The sequence below is a fragment of the Leucoraja erinacea genome, chromosome 1 (genome assembly GCF_028641065.1).
Source record: "Leucoraja erinacea ecotype New England chromosome 1, Leri_hhj_1, whole genome shotgun sequence".
Taxonomy (NCBI): Eukaryota; Metazoa; Chordata; class Chondrichthyes; order Rajiformes; family Rajidae; genus Leucoraja; species Leucoraja erinaceus.
The window spans coordinates 162,248,580-162,274,188 of NC_073377.1; the positions used below are offsets into that span (position 1 = coordinate 162,248,580).

Below are 25,609 nucleotides of genomic sequence, written 5' to 3' on the forward strand. Positions count from 1 at the left end.
GATTCATGAACATCACCAGTTGCTGGGTGTCTTCTCTAGTGATGCTCTGCCAGGCCTGTATTGCAGCCATCTTTAGCTTATGCTTGTTTTGGGGGCTAGTCTCCTTCAGTTTTCTCATATAAAAGGCATACTCAATTGGGTTCAGATCTGGTGATTGACTTGGCCACTCAAGAATTGACCATTTTTTAGCTTTGGTAAACTCCTTTGTTGCTTCAGCAGTATGTTTGGGATCATGGGAGTATAAAGATGGAGTTAAAGGGGAAGTAAGTGCAGGAAAAGTTACAAAAGACTCCCGAATTAATGGGAAGGAAAGTTCGAGAAGGGATAAGAGAGGAAGGTCAGGCCAATAGTGACCGGCGTGAGAGGGGCGGTGAATACCGAAGTTGAACTGTTGTATATGAATCCGCGATGTATAAGAAATAAAGTGGATGAGCTTGATGCACAGTTAGAAATTGGCAAGTATGATGTTGTGGGAATTACAGAAACATGGCTAGGAACTGAATATTCAAGGGTATACGTCCTATCGAAAAGTCAGGCAGGTGGGCAGATGTGGTGGGGCAGCTCTGTTGGTGAGGAATGAAATTCAGTCCCTTGCGAGGGGTGACATAGAATTAAGAACGTCGGTATGGATAGAACCGAGGAATTGTAAGGGTTAAAAGACCCTAAACAGTAGCTTGGATATAGGGTGCAAATTGAATCAAGAGTTAAAATTGGCATGTCGTAAAGGTAATACTAGGTCTTACCTAGGTAGACTGGGTAAACCAGGTTGGTACTGGACTCCAAGAAAGGGAATTTGTGGAGTGTCTCTGTGATGGATTCTTTGAGCAGCTTGTACTGGAGCCTTCCAGGGAGAAGGCAATTCTGGATTTAGTTTTGTGTAATGAACCGGATTTGATAAGAGAACTTGAGGTTAGGGAGTCATTAGGAGTTGGGGACCATAATACGATGAGTTTAAATCTACAATTTGAGAGGGAGGAGGTGTCAGTATTACAATTGAACAAAGAGGACTATGGAGCCATGAGGGAGGAACTGGTCAAAGTTGACTGGAAAGATTCCCTAGCAGGGATGGCAGTGGAACAACAATGGCAGGTATTTCTGGGAATATTACAGAAGGTGCAGGATCAGTTCATTCCAAAGAGGAAGAAAGATTCTAACGGGAGGGAGTAAGGGTGACCGTGGCTGACAAGGGACGTCAGGGACAGTATAAAAATAAAAGACAAGAAGTACAACATAGCAAAGATGAGCGGGAAGCCAGAGGATTGGGTAACGTTTAAAGAGCAACAGAAGATAACTAAAAAGGCAATACGGGAGAAAAGATGAGGTACGAAGGTAAGCTAGCCAAGAATATAAAGGAGGATAGTAAAAGCTTCTTTAGGTATGTGAAGAGGAAAAAATTAGGTAAGACCAAAGTTGGACCCTTGAAGACTGAAATAATTTATTATGGGGAACAAGGAACTGGCAGACGAGTTGAACATGTACTTTGGATCCATCTTCACTAAGTAAGATACAAACAATCTTCCTGATGTACTAGAGGCAAATGTACTAGAGGATCTGTGGTGACAGAGGAACTGAAGGAAATCCATATTTGGCAGGAAATGGTGTTGGGGTAGACTGAAGGCTGATAAATTCCCGGGGCTTGATGGTCTGCATCCCAGGGTGTAGTGGCAGATTATTATATAGTTCAAGAGATTGCTCCCCCTAGCCACTTAGGATACAACATGGGGTTAGGAGAATGTCGTATTAAGCATGTGAGCTCTCCATGAGATTTTCAGAGTTTCAGATAAATCTTCATAACACAGTCTTTTGATTAATAGTTTCTTTATTGATGAAGACAAACAGTAAGATATTCATCCAACCTTCTTCTTAGACTCGTACACTTTAATCTTCGTCAAACTCCAGCATATCACATAATCGTTAGAAAACTCCTCATGTCTCAGCAAAACTCCACATGGTCGAAGGGTATTCCTTCTTGCCATGTTGAGCTCCAAAACGAAAATAAAAAGGTACAGCTTGTGCGCAAGAATCTCAGCAGCAAACACACCTCAGACTACGTAATAAATCCCACCCACATAATTATGGGCAGACTAAATTTAAAGGCAAATGCCATGACATGAAATAAAGCCGAATGACCACTACACAGGGTACTTCAGGAAGTGGCTCTAGAAATCGTGGACGCATTGGTGATCATTTTCCAATGTTCTATAGATTCAGGATCAGTTCCTGTGGATTGGAGGGTAGCTAATGTTATCCCATTTTTTAAGAAAGGCGGGAGAGAGAAAACAGGGAATTATAGACCAGTTAGCCTGACCGGTCGGTGGTGGGGAAGATGCTGGAGTCAATCATAAAAGATGAAATAGCGGCACATTTGGATAGCAGTTACAGGAACAGTCCGAGTCAGCATGGATTTGCGAAGGGGAAATCATGCTTGACTAATCTCCTGGAATTTTTTGAGGATGTAACTTGGAAAAGGGAACAGGGAGAGCCAGTGGATGTAGTGTACCTGGACTTTCAGAAAGCATTTGATAAAGTCCTACATGGGAGATTAGTGGGCAAAATTAGGGCACATGGTATTGGGGGTCGAGTGCTGATATGGATAGAAAATTGGTTTCAGAATGGCAGACAGAGACTAGTGGGATACCGCAAGGCTTGGTGCTGGGACAGCAGCTATTTACAATATACATCAATGATTTAGATGAAGGGATTCAAAGTAACATTAGCAAATTTGCAGATGACACAAAGCTGGGTGGCAGTGTGAACTGTGAGGAGTATGCTATGAGAATGCAGGGTGACTTGGAAAGGTTCAGTGAGTGGGCAGATGCATGGCAGATGCAGTTGAATGTAGATAAATGTGAGCTTATCCACTTTGGTAGCAAAAACTGGAAGGCAGAGTATTATCTAAATGGTGTCTGATTAGGAACAGTCAACATGGATTTGTGCCTGGAAGGTCATGTTTGACTAATCTTCTTGAATTTTTTGAAGAGGCTACTCGGGAAATTGATGAGGGTAAAGCAGTGGATGTTGTATATATGGACTTCAGTAAGGCCTTTGACAAGGTTCCTCACGGAAGGTTGGTTAAGAAGGTTCAATTGTTGGGTGTTAATGGTGGAGTAGCAAGATGGATTCAACAGTGGCTGAATGGGAGATCCCAGAGAGTAATGGTGGATGGTTGTTTGTCAGGTTGGAGGCCAGTGAATAGTGGGGTGCCACAGGGATCTGTGTTGGGCCCACTGTTGTTTGTCATGTACATCAATGATCTGGATGATGGTGTGGTAAATTGTATTAGTAAGTACGCAGATGATACTAAGATAGGTGGGGTTGTGGATAATGAAGTAGATTTTCAAAGACTACAGAAAGATTTATGCCAGTTGGAAGAGTGGGCTGAAAGATGGCAGATGGAGTTTAATGCTGATAAATGTGAGGTGCTACATCTTGGCGGACAAATCAAAATAGGACGTACATGGTAAATGGTAGGGAATTGAAGAATGCAGGTGAACAGAGGGATCTGGGAATAACTGTGCACAGTTCCCTGAAAGTGGAATCTCATGTAGATACGGTGGTAAAGAAAGCTTTTGGTGTGCTGGCCTTTATAAATCAGAGCATTGAGTATAGAAGTTGGTATGTAATGTTAAAATTGTACAAGGCATTGGTGAGGCCAATTCTGGAGTATGGTGTACAATTTTGGTCACCTAATTATAGGAAGGATGTCAACAAAATAGAGAGAGTACAGAGGAGATTTACTAGAATGTTGCCTGGGTTTCAACAACTAAGTTACAGAGAAAGGTTGAACAAGTTTGGGCTTTATTCTTTGGAGTGCAGAAGGTTAAGGGGGGGGACTTGATAGAGGTCTTTAAAATGATGAGAGGGGTAGACAGAGTTGACGTGGATGAGCTTTTCCCACTGAGAGTAGGGAAAATTCAAACAAGGGGACATGACTTGAGAATTAAGGGACAGAAGTTTAGGGGTAACATGAGGGGGAACTTCTTTACTCAGAGAGTGGTGGCTGTGTGGAATGAGCTTCCAGTGAAGGCAGGTTCGCTTTTATCATTTAAAAATAAATTGGATAGTTATATGGACGGGAAAGGAATGGAGGGTTATGGTCTGAGCGCACGTATATGGGACTAGGGGAGAATACGTGTTCAGCACGGACTAGAAGGGTCGAGGTGGCCTGTTTCCGTGCTGTAATTGTTATATGGTTATATGGTGTCAAGTTGGGAAAAGAGGAAGTACAACCGAATCTGGAGGTCCTTGTTCATCAGTCAATGAAAGTAAGCATGCAGGTACAGCAGGCAGTGAAGAAAGCGATTGGCATGTTGGCTTTAAAACAAGAAGAGTTCAGTATAGGAGCAAATAGGTCCTTCTGCAGTTGTACGGGGGCCCTAGTGAGACCACACCTGGAATATTGTGTGCAATTTTGGTCTCCGAGTTTGAAAAAGGACATACTTGCTATTGAGGGAGTGCAGTGTAGGTTCACAAGGTTAATTCCCGGGATGGTGGGACTGTCAAATGCTCCTCCATACTTTGCTCTTGCCATCACTCTGATATGAGTTAATCTTTGTCCACAAGACCTTTTTACAGAACTGTGGATGCTCTTTTAAGTACTTCTTGGCAAACTGTAACCCGGCCATCCTATTTTTGCGGCTAACCAATGGTTTGCATCTTGCAGTGTAGCCTCTGTATTTCTGTTCATGAGGTCTTCTGCGAACAGTGGTCATTGACAAATCCACACCTGACTCCTGAAGAGTGTTTCTGATCTGTCGGACAGGTGTTTGGGGATTTTCTTTATTATAGAGATAATTCTTCTGTCATCAGTTGTGAAGGTTTTCCTTGACCTGCCAGTCCCTTTGTGATTAGTAAGCTCACCAGTGCTCTCTTTCTTCTTAATGATGTTCCAAACAGTTGATTTTGGTAAGCCTAAGGTTTGGCTGATGTCTCTAACAGTTTTATTCTTGTTTCTGTCTCATAATGGCTTCTTTGACTTTCATTGGCACAACTTTGGTCCTCATGTTGATAAACAGTAATAAAAGTTTCGAAAGGTGATGGGAAGACTGGGGGAAAGACTAAATGATAAGATCACTCTTATACCTGCATTAAGGAGGCAATTAAACACACCTGAGCAATTACAAACACCTGTGAAGCCATGTGTCCCAAACGTAATGGTGTCCTGAAATGGGGGACTATGTATAAACACTGCTGTAATTTCTGCATGGTGAAACAAAAATGTATAAAAATGGCATTTAATAAAATCTGACTGTGCACTTTAACCACATGTGATTTTTTTCTAATACAAATCTCAAATTGTGGAGTACAGAGGCAAATAAATAAATGCTGGGTCTTTGTCCCAAATATTATGGAGGGCACTGTATTTTTCCGAACTGCAGTCTTGTGTGAAAGGCTGAACTGAATTGCCTTTTGCATTGTTTGCAGGTTTAAAAATCCAATGCGAGTACTCAAAGAACACCTTTCCCAGTGTTAACGACTATTCTTTCTCAACCAATTTATCTTAATGGCATTTGCTATCTGACCCAATTCATCCACTTGCTGTACTTTTAAGGAGTTTACCTATGTTTTGACACAGCATTGATCATTTACTCTGTTATGTGATGTGTGAAAACAAAGATCAATTCACTTTTCAAAAACTGTTTTCAAATAAAAATGTTCCAATATATATTTTGTTCTTATTTTTCATTTGCAGGCAGAAAATATAGATTTGCGTTTATTCCTCCCAGACTGCCATCCTAGCAGGTATGCTACTGTGACATTAGTAAATGATTCCCAGCCCAACAAGGTAACTCCTCAACCATCGACTTCAAGTGAGAGTCAAAGTAGTCAAAAAGCAAGAAAGCTGAAGTGGCGTAATGTTACCCAACCAGAGTAAGTATTTCTGTAATTATTTAACTTGCAACAGACTTCCTCTTATAAAATTAAAATCTCGCCATTTTCTGAACTTTTAGAAAATGTTTCTTTCTAAGACTGTCAGGAGCTGGAAGTTTTCTCCTCTTTTCATTTTTTCACCAAAGCACAGTACAATGTCAAAGTAAAGTTAAACAATTGTAAATACACCAGTCTGAGGAAGGGTTTCGAACCCGAAACGTCACATTGATAGTATCACGCTCACAATTAACATGGTGCGGCCTAGAGATGATGTCTAGGCATCGATGCTTGTCAGTGGGAAGCAGGTCGATTTCCAAGTGGACAGCGGAGCGAGCGTGAAAATCTTGCCACGCAGATATTTACACGGCGTAGATCACACACGAGCCCCATGTCAAAAGAAGCTCATGGAATAATGGATGCAGAAGGAGTTTGCCAGGTTAACCTACTTAACCCCAAGACAAACCGCAAATATTCTGTGGAGTTCATTGTGGTCACTGATGGCTTCACACCACTGCTAGGAAGCAAAGCTAGTCAGCGAATGAATTTGATCACTGTAAATGACGACAGCTTTCTCAGTGTACACACATCGACGGTGGTAAAAGAGAAAGCGTGTAAGGCTGAAGAACGCTATGCAGAGGTGTTCGACCGTAAACTAGGAGAGCTGCCTGGTGAAGCACACCTGCCGATTGACGAGGAAGTGCAACCCACAGTCTTACCGCCATGACGATTACCTCATGCGATAAAGCAGAAGGTGAAGATGGAGCTAGAGCGCATGGTAGAGCGTCACGTGATCGCAGCAGTTCACGAGCCGACGAGTTGGGTCAGCCAGCATGTGGTCGCGGAGAAAACCCCAAAAAAGAATGGCGATCCCCACGGGTGTGCATCGATCCACGACCGCTAAACAAAGCGCTGAAGCGAGATCACAATCCGCTCCCAGTTATTGAGGACATCTTGTCAGATCTCAACCAAGCGAAGAACTTCAGTGAGCTAGACATGAGCTCAGCTTTCTGGCAGGTGAAACCTGATGATGAATCGTGCAATCTGACGACGTTCAACACCTTTTGCGCGTTATCGGTGGCGCCGATTGCCATTCGGTTTAAGTGTATCGTCTGAAATCTTCCAGCGAAGATTACATCAAGTACTCGAAGGGCTACCTGGAGTGATCCGCGTTGCAGACGACATCCTCATCTATGGTCAGGGAGAGGCGATGGAAGACGCGGGCATCAACCACGACTTGAAGCTCGAGCAGTTGTTTCAGCGATGTGTACAGCACCACATCAAACTTAACAAGGACAAGTCTGTCTTCAGAGCAACTGAGATACCCATGTTAGGACATGTGATCACTGGCGCAGGATTGCAACCCAACCCCAAAAAGGTCGCAGATGTCTTCAATATGCGAGCTCCCTCAGATGTACAGGGTGTGCAGAGGCTAGTTGGATTTGAGCCGTTTTCTACCCAGCCTGTCTGATACCCTTGAGCCCATCAGACAGCTGGTGAGACCAGACATAGCATGGGAGTGGTCTGCTGAGCAGGACAAAGCGATGTCCAAGATCAGGCAGATGGTCTGGAGAAACTCAGCAGGTGCAGCAGCACCTATGGAGCGAAGGAAATGGGCAACGTTTTGGGCCGAAACCCTTCTTCAGACTCCATCACACTTGCCAATTCGAGAAGAGTGTCTCGAGCAAATTCGGGATGAAACAGCGAAAGAAGACACACTACAGATGCTGAAACATTTCATTATCAGTCGTTGGCCTAGTGAACGAGATTAGGCTACCAGAGCAGCTCACACCTTATTACAGCTATAGGGATGAGCTCGCAGTCCAAGATGGTTTGATCTTCAAGGGCGAGTGCATGATCATACCAAAAAGCGTGCAATTAGAAGAGACATGAAAGAAAAGATACACTCTTCACATCTAGGGGTCGAAGTCTGCCTGCGACCAGCACTGAATGCCTATTCTGGCCTGGCAGTGAGTAGCGACATCAAGCGGTATATTGCTACATGTGATGTGTGCCGCACCTATGAGGTGAGCCAGCAAAAGGAGACACTCATGAGTCATGAGCTACCGACAAGGCCATGGGAGAAAGTCGCCACAGATCTCTTTACATGGGACGGGAAAGATTATCTCGTCACTGTAGACTACCATAGCAACTTTGTCGAAGTAGACCGGCTGAGAGACACGAGCAGTCCAACCTTGATTCGCAAGTTGAAAGCTCATTTCGCCCGACACAAGTTGTGAGCGATAACGGGCCGCAGTACACATCGGTCGCATTTCGCCAGTTCGCGAGGGAATGGGATTTTGAGCACCTGTGCAGCAGTCCCGGTTATAGTAAAGTGAACGGGAAGGCAGAATCAGCTGTCAAAACAGCGAAGCGAATCATGACGAAGAGCAGCAAATCATCATCCAACCCTTAACTAGCGATGTTGGATCATCGTAATACACCTTAACATTTTTATGTCTGTATGGGGTTGCAAGTATGATAAAACAAATTTATGTAAATAAGATAATGAGAAGGAACGGAAATTTTACTTAAAAAAAAAGTGCTCTTTTCTCACTTGGACAGATATATGTCAAGTGAGCATACATGGTACATCTGTACGTTTTTCTCTTTTGGAAAAAGGGGGGATGTTATGATATGTGTAATATGCCTTTAACGACTTAATAAAGTCCATGCATGTGCGGGGGTTCCAGGCATACGTAGGAGTTTTACTTACTGGAAAAGCTTGTCCTTGAACAGATAGTGTGGTCAAAAAGGTTTTCAGCACATTGGCCTTCATTGGTCAGAGCATGGAGTATAAAGTTGGGAGGTCATGCTTTATTCCCTGGAGCGCAGGAGGATGAGGGGTGATGTTATAGAGGTGTACAAAAACATGAGAGGAATAGATCGGGTAGATGAACAGAGTCTCGCCCAGAGTAGGGGAATCGAGAACCCAAGGACATAGGTTTAAGGTGAGGTGGGAAAGATTTAATAGGAACCTGAGAAGTAACGTTTTACACAAAGGGTGGTGGGTGTATGCAACGAGCTGCCGGAGGAGGTAGTTGAGACAGGTACTATCACAACGTTTAAGAAGCATTTTGAAAGGTAGACACAAAATGCTGGAGTAACTCATCGGGACAGGCAGCATCTCTGGAGAGAAGCAATGGGTGAGGTTTCGGGTCAAGACCCTGCTTCAGACATGGATAGGATAGGTTTAGAGAGATATGTGCCAAATGCATGCAGGTGGGACTGGTTTAGATGGGGCACGTTGGTTGGCGTGGGCACGTTGGGTGAAAGGGCCTGATTCCATGCCAAATGACTCCATGAATATGATTTTTAAGTTCCCAGGGCTTGGTAGGATCTAGCCCAGGTTACTAAGAGAAGCAAAGGAGGAGATTGCTGGGGACATGATGAAGATCTTTGTATCATCTCCAGCAACAGCTAACATTGTGGAGGACTGGAGCGTAGCCTTTGATGTTCTTTTGCTTCAAAAGGAATCTTGGGACAACCTTGGAAATTATAGTTTGGTGAGCCTCACATCCATGGCAGACGTTATTGTTAGGGATAGGATTTATTTGCATTTGGAAGAGAATGGACTAATGGGAAAGTCAGGGACAGTGAACACAGATTTGTGTCAGGCAGGGCAGGTCCTACAAAGATGATTTGAATGTTTGGAGGAGCTGAAAGATTAAAGGAGATTTGCGACGCACTTTTTAAATTCAGAGAATGGAAGTTACCTGGAATGAGCTGCCAGGAGTGGTGCAGGGAATGTGTACAATAGAGGTCTTTAAGACTTTTAGATAGGGACGTGAATATGGAGGGATATGGAATGTGTGCAGGAGGGAGTCGTTTAAAATTCCATCATGTTTGGCACAGGCATTGAGGGCCGAAGGATCCATCCCTGAGCTGTACTGTTCTATATTCTAATTTGAAGATGGTGATATTAATGATTATGGAAAAGATCATAATTCCAGAGAAGTTTAAAGAAATGAGGACAGCATGCATTTGAGGGAAGTTAAAGGTGTCGACCAGAAAGATGCTTTCAAATATTCGGAACGGGAAGGAAAGAGGGTATTATTAGACAATGGCACCAGGAACATTTTTAATTATGCTGATAATGTTTGGCCATATTTCCTAAATCACATCCAAAGCATAGTAGAAAGACCAATAAAATAGTGTTGGTATAAACTGTTTTGGCAGGGAAAACAATCATCACACCACATATATGCTTCAAATGGACAACTATTGTGTGTATAATTACATCAGATGTGATTATCACACCACTAAAAAGCATTAGGAAACATTGCATTTTTCGGAATCGCTATCACCATTAGGATGATAGCGCAAGACTTGAGGAAACAGGATACACATATTGTTTGTGGATACTTCTTGCTTACCCACCCACATCCAATCTGATTTCTTCTTTCACGTCTGCCGTTGTGTATTCAGCCTCATTTGAAACGCTCTTCTTTCTCCTGTTATCCTCAACATTCTTCTTGTTAGCTTTGGAATTGTAGAGAAGGAGGTAATTTTCCTTCTGTAATTTCATTTTGTGAGAATTTCTACAGGCGGTTCCAGACAAAACAGTTTTATCACAGTGATGGTTAGAGGGACGTAAAGTACAATGAGAATGCTGGAAGTTTAAATAAACACTAAAGATGGCAGAAACTTGCAGCGGGTCCGGCACTTAGTAGCCAATGCAACAGAGTTAACATTTTTGTCAATTAGAATCTTCTGTTACTTTCTATAGTTATAGCATAACTTTTAACTTGTATTCTTATTTCTGGATGTAAAGCCGAAGATTCCCGTTACTTTAAATATTTCCTTTTCCTAAAGAAACCCATGATGATAATTAAACCATTACTAGGTCTCCCAGCATACCAGTAGCAGAAACATAAATGAAATGTGTATTATGAAATATGTATGTTGTGTTCTAAAAGCACCATTTTCCATAACATTTCTGATTGTGCTTGACAGTTAATTTGTATGAGATAATTTAGCATTTCTTAAATACTTAAGATGCCAAATGTTTTAGACTTCCTACAATCTGTATGTGATGTCACATTAAATAAGCAAACACTTTTTATGCTTTGAAAAGTATAAAAGATCTTTAACAATGTGATTTGTTTTTGAACAAAAAAAAATTGCACTCTTGATGTTTGCATTGTTTTAATTACAATTCTTTGACTCGGATATTGATTTTTTTTTTAAAGGACTGATTGGATTGAGTGCTGGTCTGTACCAACTATTCTACTCTCTATTGACTATACTTGGCATCCCATCTATCCCCAGAAAGCTGATGAACAGCTGAAGCAAAGCTGTAAGAAACTATTTATGTATTTCTTCATTTAGTTTTTCACTTTTTCCAAATGTTTTAAAGGACAGGAATAAACTATCCAGTTGGCGTTCCCCTATTGAGTTGGGTCAATGCTGATTTGCATCTTATATTCATTTATTTGCCCATTCACAAATTAATGACAAATCAAACTAAATAACATTAATGACATATTAAACTAAACAGCATTAGAAGATGACCTATGCATCAAGTAATTTTCAGATGGGAATAAAGATAAATGATTCATTTTTTAATGCTTAACCAATAAAAAATGGATTTTCAGTTGATATTTAAACTTGAGATATACTGAATTATGTGAGCAGTTGATTGTTCTTTTATGCCCTTTCGATAAAATCCATCAGTTCTTTATTTAAATGAAATACCTGTCAAAGGCATTCAAAATCAAAGTTTCAGCTGTAAATATGCAATATTAGTTCAGCGGCTGATTATATGGAAAACATCGTAAGCAAGTTTTAATCCACATGGAAACAAACTATTATTGGAAGGTTGGCGTATCACTGTGAAAGTGCTACTTGATCATGCTGTTTTATCAACCTTCTATTATAATTGAGACCAGACTGGTAGCATGGCAATTATCTTTACTGGATCTGCCCTGCTTTCTGTGAACATGATGTGGCTAAGCAAAATTCCATGTTGTCAGGAAATAGCTTTGGATTGCTTTAATCATTGCATGATTAGCTTGGCTAGAGTATGGAAGTCTTCAGCATTACAGGTTGGAAATGATTTGGGGCCATAGTCTTTATGGTATCTCGTATTTTCATTTGTTTCTTGATATCATATATAGCAAATTAAATTGGAGGGAAGTTCCACAATTATGATTTCGGAAAGTGATTTCATTCCTTTTGAGGAATTCCTTCCATGAGATCATAGAGAAATAGAATTGTCCTCAGCCAATGGAGAGATTTCCTCTGATCTCAATGATGCTTTCTTAATGCCACACTTGGTTAAGTTCGTCTTTGATGTCAAGGGCAAGCTTTTACTAATGATTTGAACTGAAGTAAATTTAGACTGAAGATAGCCGGGTAATTGACCACATTGGTCTGTTTATACTGACTTATGAAAGCAAAATTGATTTGAGTTTTTGAGGATATAGATGGCATCATAAATGATGGGAAGTCAGCGGATGTTGTTTGGTTGGGTTTCCATTTTCTCTGCTACTTACTAGTCACTTTACCTCCCTATGGATCCTTCATGGATTTGTGGAAACATACTCTGAGGTCGTTTCTCCAAATTCATTGCACGTACTTTTCCAACTAGAATTAAATCTGCTGATATATTGAACACATGATAATTCCATTCATATCTTTCGAAAGCCTGAAGTTCTCACCAACATGATCAACGTTCTTAAATTAGTTATGTGTAGGAAAGAACTGCAGCTGCTGGTTTAAATCAAAGGTAGACACAAAATGCTGGAGTAACTCAGACTGAAGAAGGGTCTCGACCCGAAACGTCACCCATTCCTTCTCTCCAGAGATGCTGCCTGACCCGCTTAGTTACTCCAGCTACTTGTGTCTACCTTCTTAAATTAGTTGTTCATTTTTAATCTGGAATCCTACTTTAAAATCATTTCCTCCATAAAAATAAAATAATTGTCAAAATATGAATTTTCCTTTAACAAATGATTGTTGACTATCCGAGGTTGGACTTTCTAAATGATTTATACTGTGAGTGATGGATCTACCACCTTCATTTGATTGACTGACAAGTAATTGGATGGTTTAAACTTAAGTAGCTCATTAGTATCCCTCCCATTCATAAAAGTATTGCAAAATTAGAGTCAAAGCTTTAAGGTGTGTTCTAGCTTTTTCTAATATTTGCACCCTTCTTCATGTTCTGCGCCCGGTAATTTAGCTATATCTATGATAGATCAGGTAATGGTATTTAAAGGGTTGACAGTGTATAGGCAATGGCAAGCATTTAATAAATAGCATGGATGAATTACAACAATCGTTCATTTTTGCCTAGTTCAAGAATAAAACTGGAAAGGTGGCTTAACTATGGATCTCAAAATCAATTGGGCATAGCATTAGATTGAAGGAGGAGACATTTTTTTAAAATGTAGCAAATCTAAGGATTGAGGGTCAGGTTTGTAATTCAGCAAAGTGATAGGATTGGACAAGGTTGATGTGGATTTATGAAAGGGAACTTGTGATTGACTATTCTGCAGGACTTTATTGAGATTATAATTCACAGAAAAGATGAGGTTGAATTTGTGAAATATCTACACATTCAGAAAGTTTACAATAAGAGAGATTAGAGTGCAAAATTGACCCATGATATTATAAGGCTTTCTTTTTACAAGTGGCAGGCAATGACTAGTGGGTACTACGAGGATTGGTGCTAGGACTCCAGCTATTAACATAATAATGATTTGGATGATGAAATTAAATGTAATGTTTCCAAGTTTGCAGATGACACAAAGTTGAGCGGGAGAGTGAACCTTGAAGATATAGAGAACCATATATGATATGGCCGGACTGACATACTAATATTAATTTCAATAACAAATGTATCTAGAATATGCTTTTTCATTAAATATACATTATTTTCTTTCTTAATGTAGTTGAAACGCAACAGATGACATCCAGATCATCACAAAAGGCAGCAGATCGAATTGTGCACTCTCCTACAGTTTCACATAAATCACGGATAGATCCAGCTGAACTCTTACCTGATAAACTACATGTGGAACTAGAAATGGCACCAGATTCACAAATCATTCTTTATGGAGCACTGCTTAAAGCATTGTTGTGTATAAAGGTAAAGATAATGTGTTTCTTCATCTTCTGCTTCAAACAGATTTTCTAAATAATTTGAAACTTCTTGTTTGTCTTTTGAGTCTTGTCCCTTTCAGTAGAGGCAGAGAATGTGTGTATACATTGTCAATGTTCTGGCATTTGGGGTTTGTCACTAAGTGTCATCAATCTGCTTCGTGCTGGTGCTATTGTGAACCCGCTTGTTTATACAGTTACACTTATAACCATATAACAATTACAGCACGGAAACAGGCCATCTCGGCCCTACAAGTCCGTGCCGAACAATTATTTTCACCTAGTCCCATCTACCTGCACTCAGACCATAACCCTCCATTCCTTTCCCATCCATATACCTATCCAATTTATTTTTAAATGATAAAATCGAACCTGCCTCCACCACTTCCACTGGAAGCTCATTCCACACAGCTACCACTCTTTGAGTAAAGAAGTTCCCCCTCATGTTACCCCTACACTTCTGTCCCTTAATTTGGAAGTCATGTCCTCGTCTGTGAATCTTCCCTACTCTCAATGGGAAAAGATTGTCCACGTCGCAGAGTTGCTACAGAAAAAACAGGATTAGCAATTCTTCATCACTCTTTGTCTGCTTTCCTTTCTTCCTTTGTCTGCACACTCCATTTCCAAGGAAGAGTGAAAATGCAGAGGTGGCAGCTAATGGACAGCTTGGAGCAGGTGCTGCTTCCTCTGCTTACTATTATAAGTCTTACTAATTAATGTATGATAGGAGAAATTGCTAAACTCAACCACCTGTCATTTAAATAGCTTGGGTGTGAACAAAGGAAACTCATGACATGCCTGCAATTAGAGATGTGATTTAAGCCACCGGGTACAATTGTGCAGCAGTTTCATTTCAGTATGATTGGGACCGTCATACTGTCATGTAAAATATGCAAACGTTGCTTTTCTAGTTTAATCTAAAAGGAAAACTACTTTGCAACTCTTCCATTCATTTTAGTGTATAATTAACTGCAGTGTGATTTGATTGAATTTAATCCATATGAAGAAGTAATAACAGTGTTGTGCTTGGAATGTGCTCCAGATACAATATTAGTTTTCTGGAATAATTGCACTACTGGGTTTCCAGATCGAGTAGTAAAAGCTTAAGGCAAGATTAAAAATGAGAAATGTTGGAGAAGTCGTAAAAAGACATTCGGTTGAATCTGATTAAAGGAACCAGTGGTGTGGTTGATATATTGCTGTTTTTTAAATGTTGACACTTTGGTAAAGTACCTTGTTGGAAATCAGTGAATATGGTTATAACTGCTGATAATAATGTTTGCCTTACTGTGGAAATAAAATGTTATTAAATTGCAAAAAACGTTCTCACAATAATCACTTGGTTTTCCTCAGCAGACATTTAAGAAGAATGCACATATCTAGTTCAGCTCATAGGAGGATACTATTAATATATTACTGGATTGGACTGTGAATGGAACAGCATATGCCAACTTAATTAATTTAAAAAAATTGGGGGGGTCATTGAGTCACTTTGGGGGTACACAAAATGCTGGAGAAACTCAGCAGGTGCAGCAGCATCTATGGAGCAAAGGAAATAGGCAACTTTTCGGACCAAAACCCTTCTTCAGTCACTTTGCGGGTTACTTTGGGACATCCAAATATAAATCTGTATGTTTTCATCTGAATGTACAATATTCAATTGGATTATTCTTCTGGATGTTAGCAGAGAGTTGATCGATCTATTGTTGTAATATTACACTTTTGGTTCTCCTGAATAAACTTTTCACATTTGTATGTCTTCTTACTTTTAAAAAGGAAAACTACTTTGGAGAAGATGACATGTACACAGATTTTGAGGAAGCTATCACCAGTCCTGTGATGTCATTGTCAACATCTTCTAGTTCTGGGTGGACAGCGGTTGGTGTTGATGAACATGACAAAAAAGAAACCGAGGGTGGAAGTAAACATATTCACCCACTTACACTCCGCCCATGGGATATTTCTGTCCTCATTAATTTATATAAAGTACACGGAAGACTGCCAGTGGTAAGTGGAATATATTTGTCTTTTAAATAACCAGCTGTTGGATATTTGATTTGCATTGCCACACTTGAAACGAGACATAGTTGTTTATGTTAGTAGTGATTATATTATTTGACCAATATATTTAGCATTTTGAGCAGAAAATTCAGTGAAGAGTTAATTAAATAAATCTGGAAAGAAAAGCCAGTGTCAGTAATGGATTGCTATTTCAAAAATATCTTCTTCCAAGAGAGAAAAGATTTCCTTTCCCATTCTGAACTTTATATGGCCCCAGAACTGCATCGGTTTGATTGATTCATAACACCTCTCTGAAATGACTTGTCAGGTCAAGCAGCTAAATGCTATTTGGAGAGGGGCAATAAATGCTGTCCTGTGAAAATGAAAAATATAATCGGCTTTATTTGCTGCAGCTATCTCTAAAATGCTTTGTGGATTCTGAAGCCACATAAATACATATTGGCTATATATTACAAAATATCACAATTTTATCATTTACTACACTGAACACCATTAAAATGAAAAAAAGATTCCAATTAAGAATAAAATAAATCAAAATGGAAGTCCCAGCTACCAAGCTGTGTGTACATGATGTGGTGGATTTTCAGAGAAATAACATTCAAACTGTTAATGTGGAAGCTGTTGAGTTTTTGATTTTAAAGGAAAAAATGAAATGAAATGAGGCTGACCTTCGGACTTGTTGGTGACACTTCCACTCCAATCATGTGTGTTCTGAGATTGCTGTTGAGGCTTACATAGGTTTGCAGACTCTGCCACTCAAGTGGCAGGCGGTTCTTGACAGGATGAGTGAATCGTGTGAGAAATGAAGAGAAATGGCTTCACCTTAGGCGAGGGTAGACAAAAATGCTGGAGAAACTCAGCAGGTGAGGCGAGTGAATCTTTGGAACTCTCAAGCTAAATTGGCAGGTGAGGTCAGTTACTCTATATTTAAAAGATTTAAAATATTTTAAATATTATGGGAATTGAGGGATATGGAATTAGAAAGGCATGGTGATGAAAGGTTAACCATAATTTTTTCGATTGGCAGAGTAGGCACAGGGCACCATACTCTTTCTTACGTCTTTAAGAGTGATACAATTCTTTACTGCTTTGTTGTCTGTTTGCTATGAATAAAACAACTCGGTTTCACGACCATCACAAACGTTATTTCTCCAATTTATTTATCACGAACCCGTGAACTAGTAAGGATGTTACAATTAAAGGCAGCTTTGAGAACATAGCTAAATCATTTTCTTTGATTTGCATGATTGGGATATCTCAGTCTGCTAATCCATTCTCTTGATGCAAGGTTTGAGATCTTAATCTTCACTTTTCCTCAAATAGTTAGAGGCCTTGCTCGAGGAAGTAGGATTTCTCTGTTTGATGAGAGACGCTGGTTTATACATTTGATTTCCCAAGTTATCAGTTATGGAAATCTATGCAATTATGGGCATATTTCCAGTTAATTTACAGAAGTCAGATGAACTACCCTGTTCACTAAAGTTCACTGTAGTGGGTGCAGAAGAGGTTTACCAGAATGCTAGAATAGAGGATATTAGCTTTCAGGACGGGCTGGACAAACTTGGATTGGAGGCTGCACCTGAGAGGGCGACCCCATTATGCATGTACAATGATGTGAAGTATAGGCACAGTAGACCGTCAGAACCTTTTTTACCCTGGATTTAAATGTTAAATACTGGAGGGCCTAGCTATAAGGATAGAGAGGAAAAGTTTAAAGGAGATATGTCGGGTGAATTTTATTTTGCAGAGTGGCAGTTGCCGAGGAATGTGCTCAGTGGTTGCTTCTTAGGCTCTTCATTCATTTGAGAATCCACCGAATCAGAGTGAAAGCAAGTCATTCTGAATCCTGAGAATGAGGACAGCATGCTGCTGTACCCAGGGATCTGGATATTCTTACACGTGAATCGTATGTAAAGGCCATTGGAATCCAGATGTTCCTGGAGGGGATTAAACAGAGTGCTTAATTGACGTAGAAACAAGGAACTGCAGATACTGGTTTACATAATTGTATGAGCAGTTTGAATACTTACTGCTTTTCCATATGGCAGACAAAAATGCTGGAGAAACTCAGCGGGTGAGGCAGTATCTAAGGAGCGAAGGAATAGGCGACGTTTCGGGTCGAGACCCTTCTTGAAGCGTCTCGACCCGAAACGTCGCCTATTGATCAGTCTGAAGAAGGGTCTCAAACTGAAACTTTGCCTATTCCTTCGCTCCATAGATGCTCACCCGCTGAGCTTCTCCAGCATTTTTTGTCTACCTTCGATTTTTCCAGCATCTGCAGTTCTTTCTTAAGCTTTTCCATATAATGTGATTTGATTCTTTATGACTGTTAAAGTTGGTAATTTAAGACTGATTCCAATTGAACTCCTATTATCACTGCTGTTTGTGTGCGTGTGTTAAAAACACACGCACACGCGCACACACACACACACACACACACACACACACACACACACACACACACAGCAGCAGCAGAGTGCCCTGTGTGCACTATATTTTGTGTACACACACAAGCCTATACTCACACAAGCCTATATCTCCTTCTTGTTCAATAAATGAGATTAACAAAGTATCACTTATTACTTTACTTATTACGTTAATATTTAAGGTCTACTAAGTTGTATAAATTTACACGAGTTAGAGTTAGCTCAATAGTTTGTTTCAATGTGTTTCAGCATTGCAGTGGCGATGGTTCAGAGTGTCCCACAGCTTTCCTGGAGAGGCTTTGTTTTGAAATGACGAAAGGGCACAAGGAGACATTGTTGCAGCTTATATTGTCACCTGTTTACATTTTTGTAAGCGACAACTACCCGGTAAGTAACCCAATGAAGCACTCATTAATGCAAGTATTATGTTGGTGACTGTCTGGGTTAGACGGCCTATATTAGAAGAAAGGAAGAGACGGGACAGTAGGCTGCAGGAGAGCAGGGAAGGGGAGGGGAAGGTGGGAGACAGCAAGGACTACCTGAAATTGGAGAAGGCAATGTTCATACCGCTGGGGTGTAAACTACCCAAGCAAAATATGAGGTGCTGCTCTTCCCAATTTGCGGTGGGACTCACTCTGACCATGGGGGAGGCCCAGGATAGAAAGGTCAGATTTGGAATGTGAGGGGGAGTTGAAGTGCTGAGCCACCGGGAGATCAGGTTGGTTAATGCAAACTGAGCGGAGGTGTTGGGCGAAGCGATCACCAAGCCTGCGCTTGGTCTCACTGATGTAGAGCAGTTGACACCTAGAACAGCGGATGCAATAGATGAGGGTGGAGGAGGTGCAGGTGAACCTCTGCCTCACCGGGAAAGACTGCTTGGATGGAGTCAAGGGAGGAGGTAAAGCGACAAGTGTAGCATTTCCAGTCGTTGCAAGGGAAAGTACCAGGGGAGGGGGTGGGTTGGGTGGGAAGGGGATGATGGAGGATAAAGAGAAGGAGAACACCACTGCTCAGTTTGCATTAAACAACCTGATCTCCCAGTGGCTCAGCACTTCAACTCCCTCTCCCATTCCGAAACGCCTCCGTTGCCATGCTGTGAGAATGGAGAGGTTGAGAAGGAGTTTCTTCCCAGAGGCCATTAGGACTGTAAACTCCTATCTCACTAGGGACTAACTTTACTGAACCATTCTACTGTTTTTTTTAAATTGCTGTGTTTTTTTTCCCTTTTTCCTTCCGCACACAATACTTAATATGTAAAAGAATATGTGATTCTGTTCCATTCTGTTTGTTTTTTGCACAAAGTCCGCGAGCATTGCCACGTTTCATTTCACTGCACATCTCGTATGTGTATGTGACGAATAGACTTGATTTGACTTGAAAAGGGACGAATTGACCAGGGAGTTACGGAGGGAGTGGTCTCTGCGGAAAGCCGAAAGGGGAGGATGTGGCCAGTGGTGAGATCCCGTTGGAGGTGGCGAAAATGTCAGAGGATTATCCGTTGGGATTAACTATTGGGACATGATTTGGTTCGCAGTAAATCGTGACACCATTATCTACCCAGTTCCCCAAAAGGATCAGTACCTTTGTGGACCTTGACATCGCTGTTCCTCTATTCTCATCTCAACCTCTTGGATATCCTGTTGCTTCACTTGTGATGTGTGAAGCTTGTCATTAGAGATGGCAAGCTTCACACTGTGGATCTTACATTTTAAGATCCTTAAAGTCAAAGGAGTACATCCTGAAGTTGCATTTGTGGCAGCTACAGAGCAATTGTGGGAGGAAAGAACCCAGGACAAGAGGTCATAGTCTCAGAATTAAAGGACGTTCCTTTAGGAAGGTGAGAAGACGTCTCTTTAGTCAGAATGTGATGAATCTATGGAATTCCTTGCCCTAGAAGGCTGTGGAGGCCAAGTCATTGGATATTTTGAAAGCAGAGAAAGAGAGATTCTTGATTAGTACGGGTGTCTGGGGTTATGGGGAGTAGGGAGGAGAATCGGGTTAGGGGGGAGAGATAGATCAGCCATGATTGAATAGTGGGGTAGCCTTGATGGGACGAATGGTCTAATTCTGCTCCAATCACTCATGATATCACTTATGACCTTATGAAAGGGCACTGCGATGAAGGCCATCAAAGCCATTTTATACCTGATTTAATTGTGAACCATCTTAATATGTTCCAAAACATACCAACAGTTTATATTAAAAAAATGTTTCCCTTCAACTTTTGTTTGCAGATTTGCTAACATTACTTTGATGTTTCCTACTGTAAATATGCCGTAGTGTGTAGGTGTCGGTAAAACTGTAAGGCTTTGTGTGTCATTGTGTAATATGCTGGTTTGTATTCCTTCCCATGCAAAACCATAATTTGAAAAATGACAGTATTTTTACTATTTTTACCTGAGTGCTCTCAGTCGTAATTTTATTGATGGGGAAACATCAACACCTGTTATTTGATGTATTTTGGAAGTTTATCCTTTTATGTCTCAGATCTTAAAATGTTCCAGCCTTGATGGAATTTTTCAAATAAATTTTAAAAGTCTTATGGGCCTGTCCCACTTAGGCGATTTTTTTGTTAGGCAACTACAGGCGTCTTTGCTGTTGCCGCATGTTCGCCAGGGTACCGCCTGTATGGTTGTGAGTAGTCTCCTCAATTGCGCAAGAAGTCCTAGCGTCTTTCTGGTTGCCGCAAAATTTTCAACATGTTGAAAATTTTTTGGCGACAGTTGGTTTGACGCCAATGAGCGTAGCTTGATGTCTCCTGACGTGGGTGCTGTTGTAAGTTGTCGCCGGGATGACGCAGGTTATCGCCAGATGACGTAGCTGACTGGTGAATTTCATCGGCGCATTCGAAAAACCCGAGTCCACAACTCCACGTGGTAGGCACATATACACAGACACAAGCATTTGCACTGCCATGAAAAGCAGATTCTATTTATATATTTTGATCACTAAAACAAACACGCATTGTACCGCATTTAAAATTAAACTCTTTTGGGAGGATGTGGGCGGCCCTGAAAAGGAACTTTTCTGTGGTCTGTTGTGGGCTCTCTTCCTGGAGTGGTGGATTTCTGTTTGTGGTGTGGGATGTTTGCTGCTGGTCTTCAGAACATGTTGTTCTGCCATGGTACACTGCCTAGTTTGGAGTTGTAGTAGGTGCAGAGATGGTCTCTCTGGTCCTTGGCTCTCTTTTTGCCAGTGTTTCCTGGCAATCTCTCCAGTGGCACCATAGGTGCAGCCTGTCCTCCAGATCTCCATGAACCTGGGGGTGTGATGTTGCCTGTCTGGTTGTCCACTCTGTCACCCTCCACCATGGCTGCTGCTGGTGCTGCAACACTTCTGGTACAGATCACGTTGTGGAAGACACATGCTGCGTAGCCAATTGTCTCCACATTCTTGGGCTCCTGCACCATCGTAGTCAGCAAGCATCTGAATCTGCTGGCGAGGAAGTTGTAGGCGTTTTCCACAACCCTCCTAGCCCTGGACAGCCTGTAGTTGAAGATCCGCTGCTCCCTTGACATCTTCCTGTGAGGGTATGGCTTCATCATCCATGACCTGAGTGGGAAGGCATCATCAGCAACTAGTGTGAAGTGGAAGTCAGGGTTGTCTTCTCCTGGTAGAGGTTCTGGATCGGGAAACCCTGCTGTTCCTTCTTCCAGTGCCTGCCCAAGGGAGATCTCTCTCCAGATCGCACCATCTGCGACACTGCCAGGTGTGCCCACATCCACAGTTGTAGTTGCAACCACCACAGTTAAGAGTATGATGGAATGGAACTTCTTGTAGTTGAAGTACTTTGAACCTCCCTTGGGTGGACACCTGATGGCCACATGCTTGACATCAACTGCCCCACATGTGTGTTGGAAGTTCCATCTGGTATCAAAGCCCTGTGCCACTCTCTTCCACTCATCTGGTGTATTAGGGCAGACCATGACTTCATCTTCATAAACACTGATGATGGCCTCGCAGGTCTCTCGGACAATCTTGCTGATGGTGTTGTGGGCCACAAGAAAGCTGTAGGAGAGGCTCTTGTAAAGTCTCCTGATGCCAGGTAGTGGAGGGTGATGGCGAGGCTCTTGCCTGGTTCCAGTGGCTTCCACATGAAGGTCTCCTTTTTCTCAAGGAGATGGTCCACCCGTGTCTTCAGTTCCTGAAATAGCTCAGGAGGGAGCCTTTCTGAAAGCAGCCTCATCTTCTTGCTGGAGCACAGCCATCAGGTTTTCATACTGGCCCAACCTGGGTCTCTTCAGGGACAAGACCTTCAACAACAATGGGCTGCTTCTTCCCCATTCATCTTGTCCTCTGTCTTTCTGATCTATAAGCATGAGGGCTGCTGCAAGCTGCAGGGCTTCTTCTTGTGAGAGCAGTGCCCTCTGATGTTGCTCCATGGCAGTCATGTCGCAGAATGATTGGGGAAAACCCCACCTTACAATTCCTATAATAAGAAAAATGAATCATTGCGTTGCTTTAGACAATAGGTGCAGGAGTAGGCCGTTTGGCCCTTCAAGCCCACACCGCCATTCAATATGATCATGGCTGATCATCCCCAATCAGTACCCCATTCCTGCCTTCTCCCCATATCCGCTATTTTTAAGAGCCCTATCTAGCTCTCTCTTGAAAGCATCCAGAGAACCTGCCTCCACCGCCCTCTGAGGCAGAGAATTCCACAGACTCACCACTCGCTGTGAGAAAAAGTGTTTCCTCGTCTCAGTTCTAAATGGCTTACTTCTTATTCTTAAACTGTGGCCCCTGGTTCTGGACTCCCCCAACATCGGCTTTGGAGGTCAAAATGAGGTTAATTGCCATCAGTTGATGCCGACAGGGTCATAGCTTGACGTTGTCGGCTGTCGTCGGTGTGGTCGTAGGTGGACGTCCTAAGTCGCAACTATTGGGTCGCCGGTTGTCGGGAGCTTGCCGTAGCTTGACATCGACTAGGTTGGAGTTTGTTGTAACTTGCTGTAGACATTGTCGTAGGGAGGGTCCAGTCAATGATTTTTCGGCGATCTGCCAAGACAATGACAGTCGCCGGCAGTTGCCTAAAATATCGCCAAGTGGGACAGGTCCATAAAGCTGCAATAACTCAGTGTGTCAGGCAGCATCTGTGGAGAATAGGAATAGGTGACGTTTCAGGTGGCGACCCTTCTGAAGTCTGAGAGTCGGGGGAGAGGGAACTGAGAGATGAAAGATATGCAAAAAGACAGACCAAAGTCAGCAATGATGATCAAGGAAAGGTGAGAACAAGTAAAATAAACAGTGAAACTCAGCAGGATGATAATGAAACTCATACGATGATTAGGTTGTGGGAGGGATGGAGAGAGAGGGGATGCAAGAGTTACTTAAAGTTAGATAAATCCATATTCCTACCGCTGTGTTGTAAGCTGCCCAAGCAAAATATGAGGTGCTGTTGCTCCGATTTACAGTGGGTCTCACTCTGACAGTGGAGGAGGCCCAGGGCAGAAAGGTCAGTATGGGAAGGGTAGATAAAGTGTTTGGCAACCGGGAGATTGTGGAAGCCAAGGCAGACTGAGCGAAGGTGTTCAGTGAAATGCTCGCCCAGTCTGCGCTTGGTCTCGCTCATACGAGTCCACATCTGGAACAGTGGATACAGTAGATTAGGTTGGAGGAAGTGCAAGCAAACCTCTGCCTCGCCTGATAGGACTGTCGGGATCCCTGGAAGGAATCAAAGGAGGAGGTATAGGGACAGGTTTTGCATTTCCTGCGGTTGCAAGGGAAAGTACCCGGGGAGGGGATGGTTTGGGTGGAAAGGGATGTTAACCAGGGAGTTGCGGAGGGACCCTGCGGAAAGGGGTAGAGAGAGGTAGATACGACTAGTGGTGCGGTCCCATTGGAGATGGCGAAAAGGTCAGAGGAGTATGTGCTGCACGCGACGGCTGGTAGGGTGAAAGGTGAGGAATAGGGGGACTCTGTCCCTGTTGCCATGGGGGGAGGGGGAAGCAGGAGAGGAGCTGCCGGGTACTGGGCAGATACGTGTGAGGGCCTCATCGATGACAAAAGAAGGGAACCCCCGTTGCCTAAAGAATGAGGACATGCTATGGAACACATCATCTTGGAATCAGATTTGGCTTAGATGGAGTAATTGGTAGGTGGGGACTTATTTTGCTCCAAGGTTTTCTCTCCACGGCTACTATTTGTGAGCTACTAAGCATTTCAAGCGTTTTCTGTTTTAGTTTCCAGAATCAACAGCATAGATTATTTTTTTGAATTATCCTCTTAAAATTCTTGCAGGATGATGGCAATTTAAGGTTTTGAATTCTTCTTTGGTAGAAAACATTTTAAAATCCTAAATAGTGTGGTTATTAAGTTTGTATCCTTCATGTTGTAGTCAGTATAAGAAAGGTTCAATGTTATTTTACCTTCCTCTATTTCACTTTCTTTGTGGTATCATTAAGAATTTTTTTTGCCTGCATTTACTTTGTTGAATACTTGCTCCACAAAACAAAAGCTTTTGTGTCGAACTTGCTCGTGCTTGCACTTCTTGCTGAAGTACAGCAAAGCTTCAGACTTTAGTGAATCCAATAATGTGAACTTGAGGAAAGATGAGTGCAAATTGAAAAAGACAGTGTCCCGTGCAGCAATAGTCCCTCATAAATCCCGTGGGCAAACCAAGTCAAGTGCATTCGCTCCATCACACTCCGCAAACACTACCACCACTATCTCCTTCTTCTTTTACAAATGACTGATAAAACCTTTTGACAGCTCGCACCTTTGTCTTGGTGCAATTTAAAAAATAAAAAGTTTTGCTTCTGATTGTTGGGATAAAAGTTGTTTAAAAAATCAATTAACGCTGGGCAATCTGCGAACAGAACCCCGACTACGTTAGTGAAAATAAAAAAAATCAATTAAACAAGTAAAACATAATTTTAGAAAACAAATTTAGATCACTGAAAAGTATATTTCAATAAATACACACAAAAAAAACAATTATTGTGTAATGTTGCTTTCATTATTCTTTTAATTATTCTTTGCAATCACTCATTAATTAAATGGGGCTGTGGATCCTGTGCCCAGTGATGAGGCATGTACAGATTTTTTAATTTTATTTTCACTAACGTAGTCGGGGTCCTGTTCGCAGATTGCCCAACGTCATTGTCAAGGCAGCACTTTGAGACGGTAATCCACGCCTTTGTTACCACCCGGCTGGATTACTGCAATGCACTGTATCTGGGGGTTAG

The 25,609-nt window shown here is 41.9% G+C and overlaps 1 protein-coding gene across 2 annotated transcripts in view; it reads left to right on the plus strand.

Moving 5' to 3' along the window:
* kiaa1109 (KIAA1109 ortholog) overlaps nt 1-25,609 on the plus strand; it is a 298,241-nt gene that overhangs the window by 84,718 nt on the left and 187,914 nt on the right. For both annotated transcript variants that reach the window (XM_055647191.1, XM_055647198.1), the window contains exons 18-22: nt 5,693-5,871; nt 11,061-11,167; nt 13,767-13,963; nt 15,751-15,981; nt 18,672-18,809. In XM_055647191.1, coding sequence (XP_055503166.1) covers nt 5,693-5,871; nt 11,061-11,167; nt 13,767-13,963; nt 15,751-15,981; nt 18,672-18,809 — 852 coding nt within the window. The remainder of the gene's footprint in view (nt 1-5,692; nt 5,872-11,060; nt 11,168-13,766; nt 13,964-15,750; nt 15,982-18,671; nt 18,810-25,609) is intronic.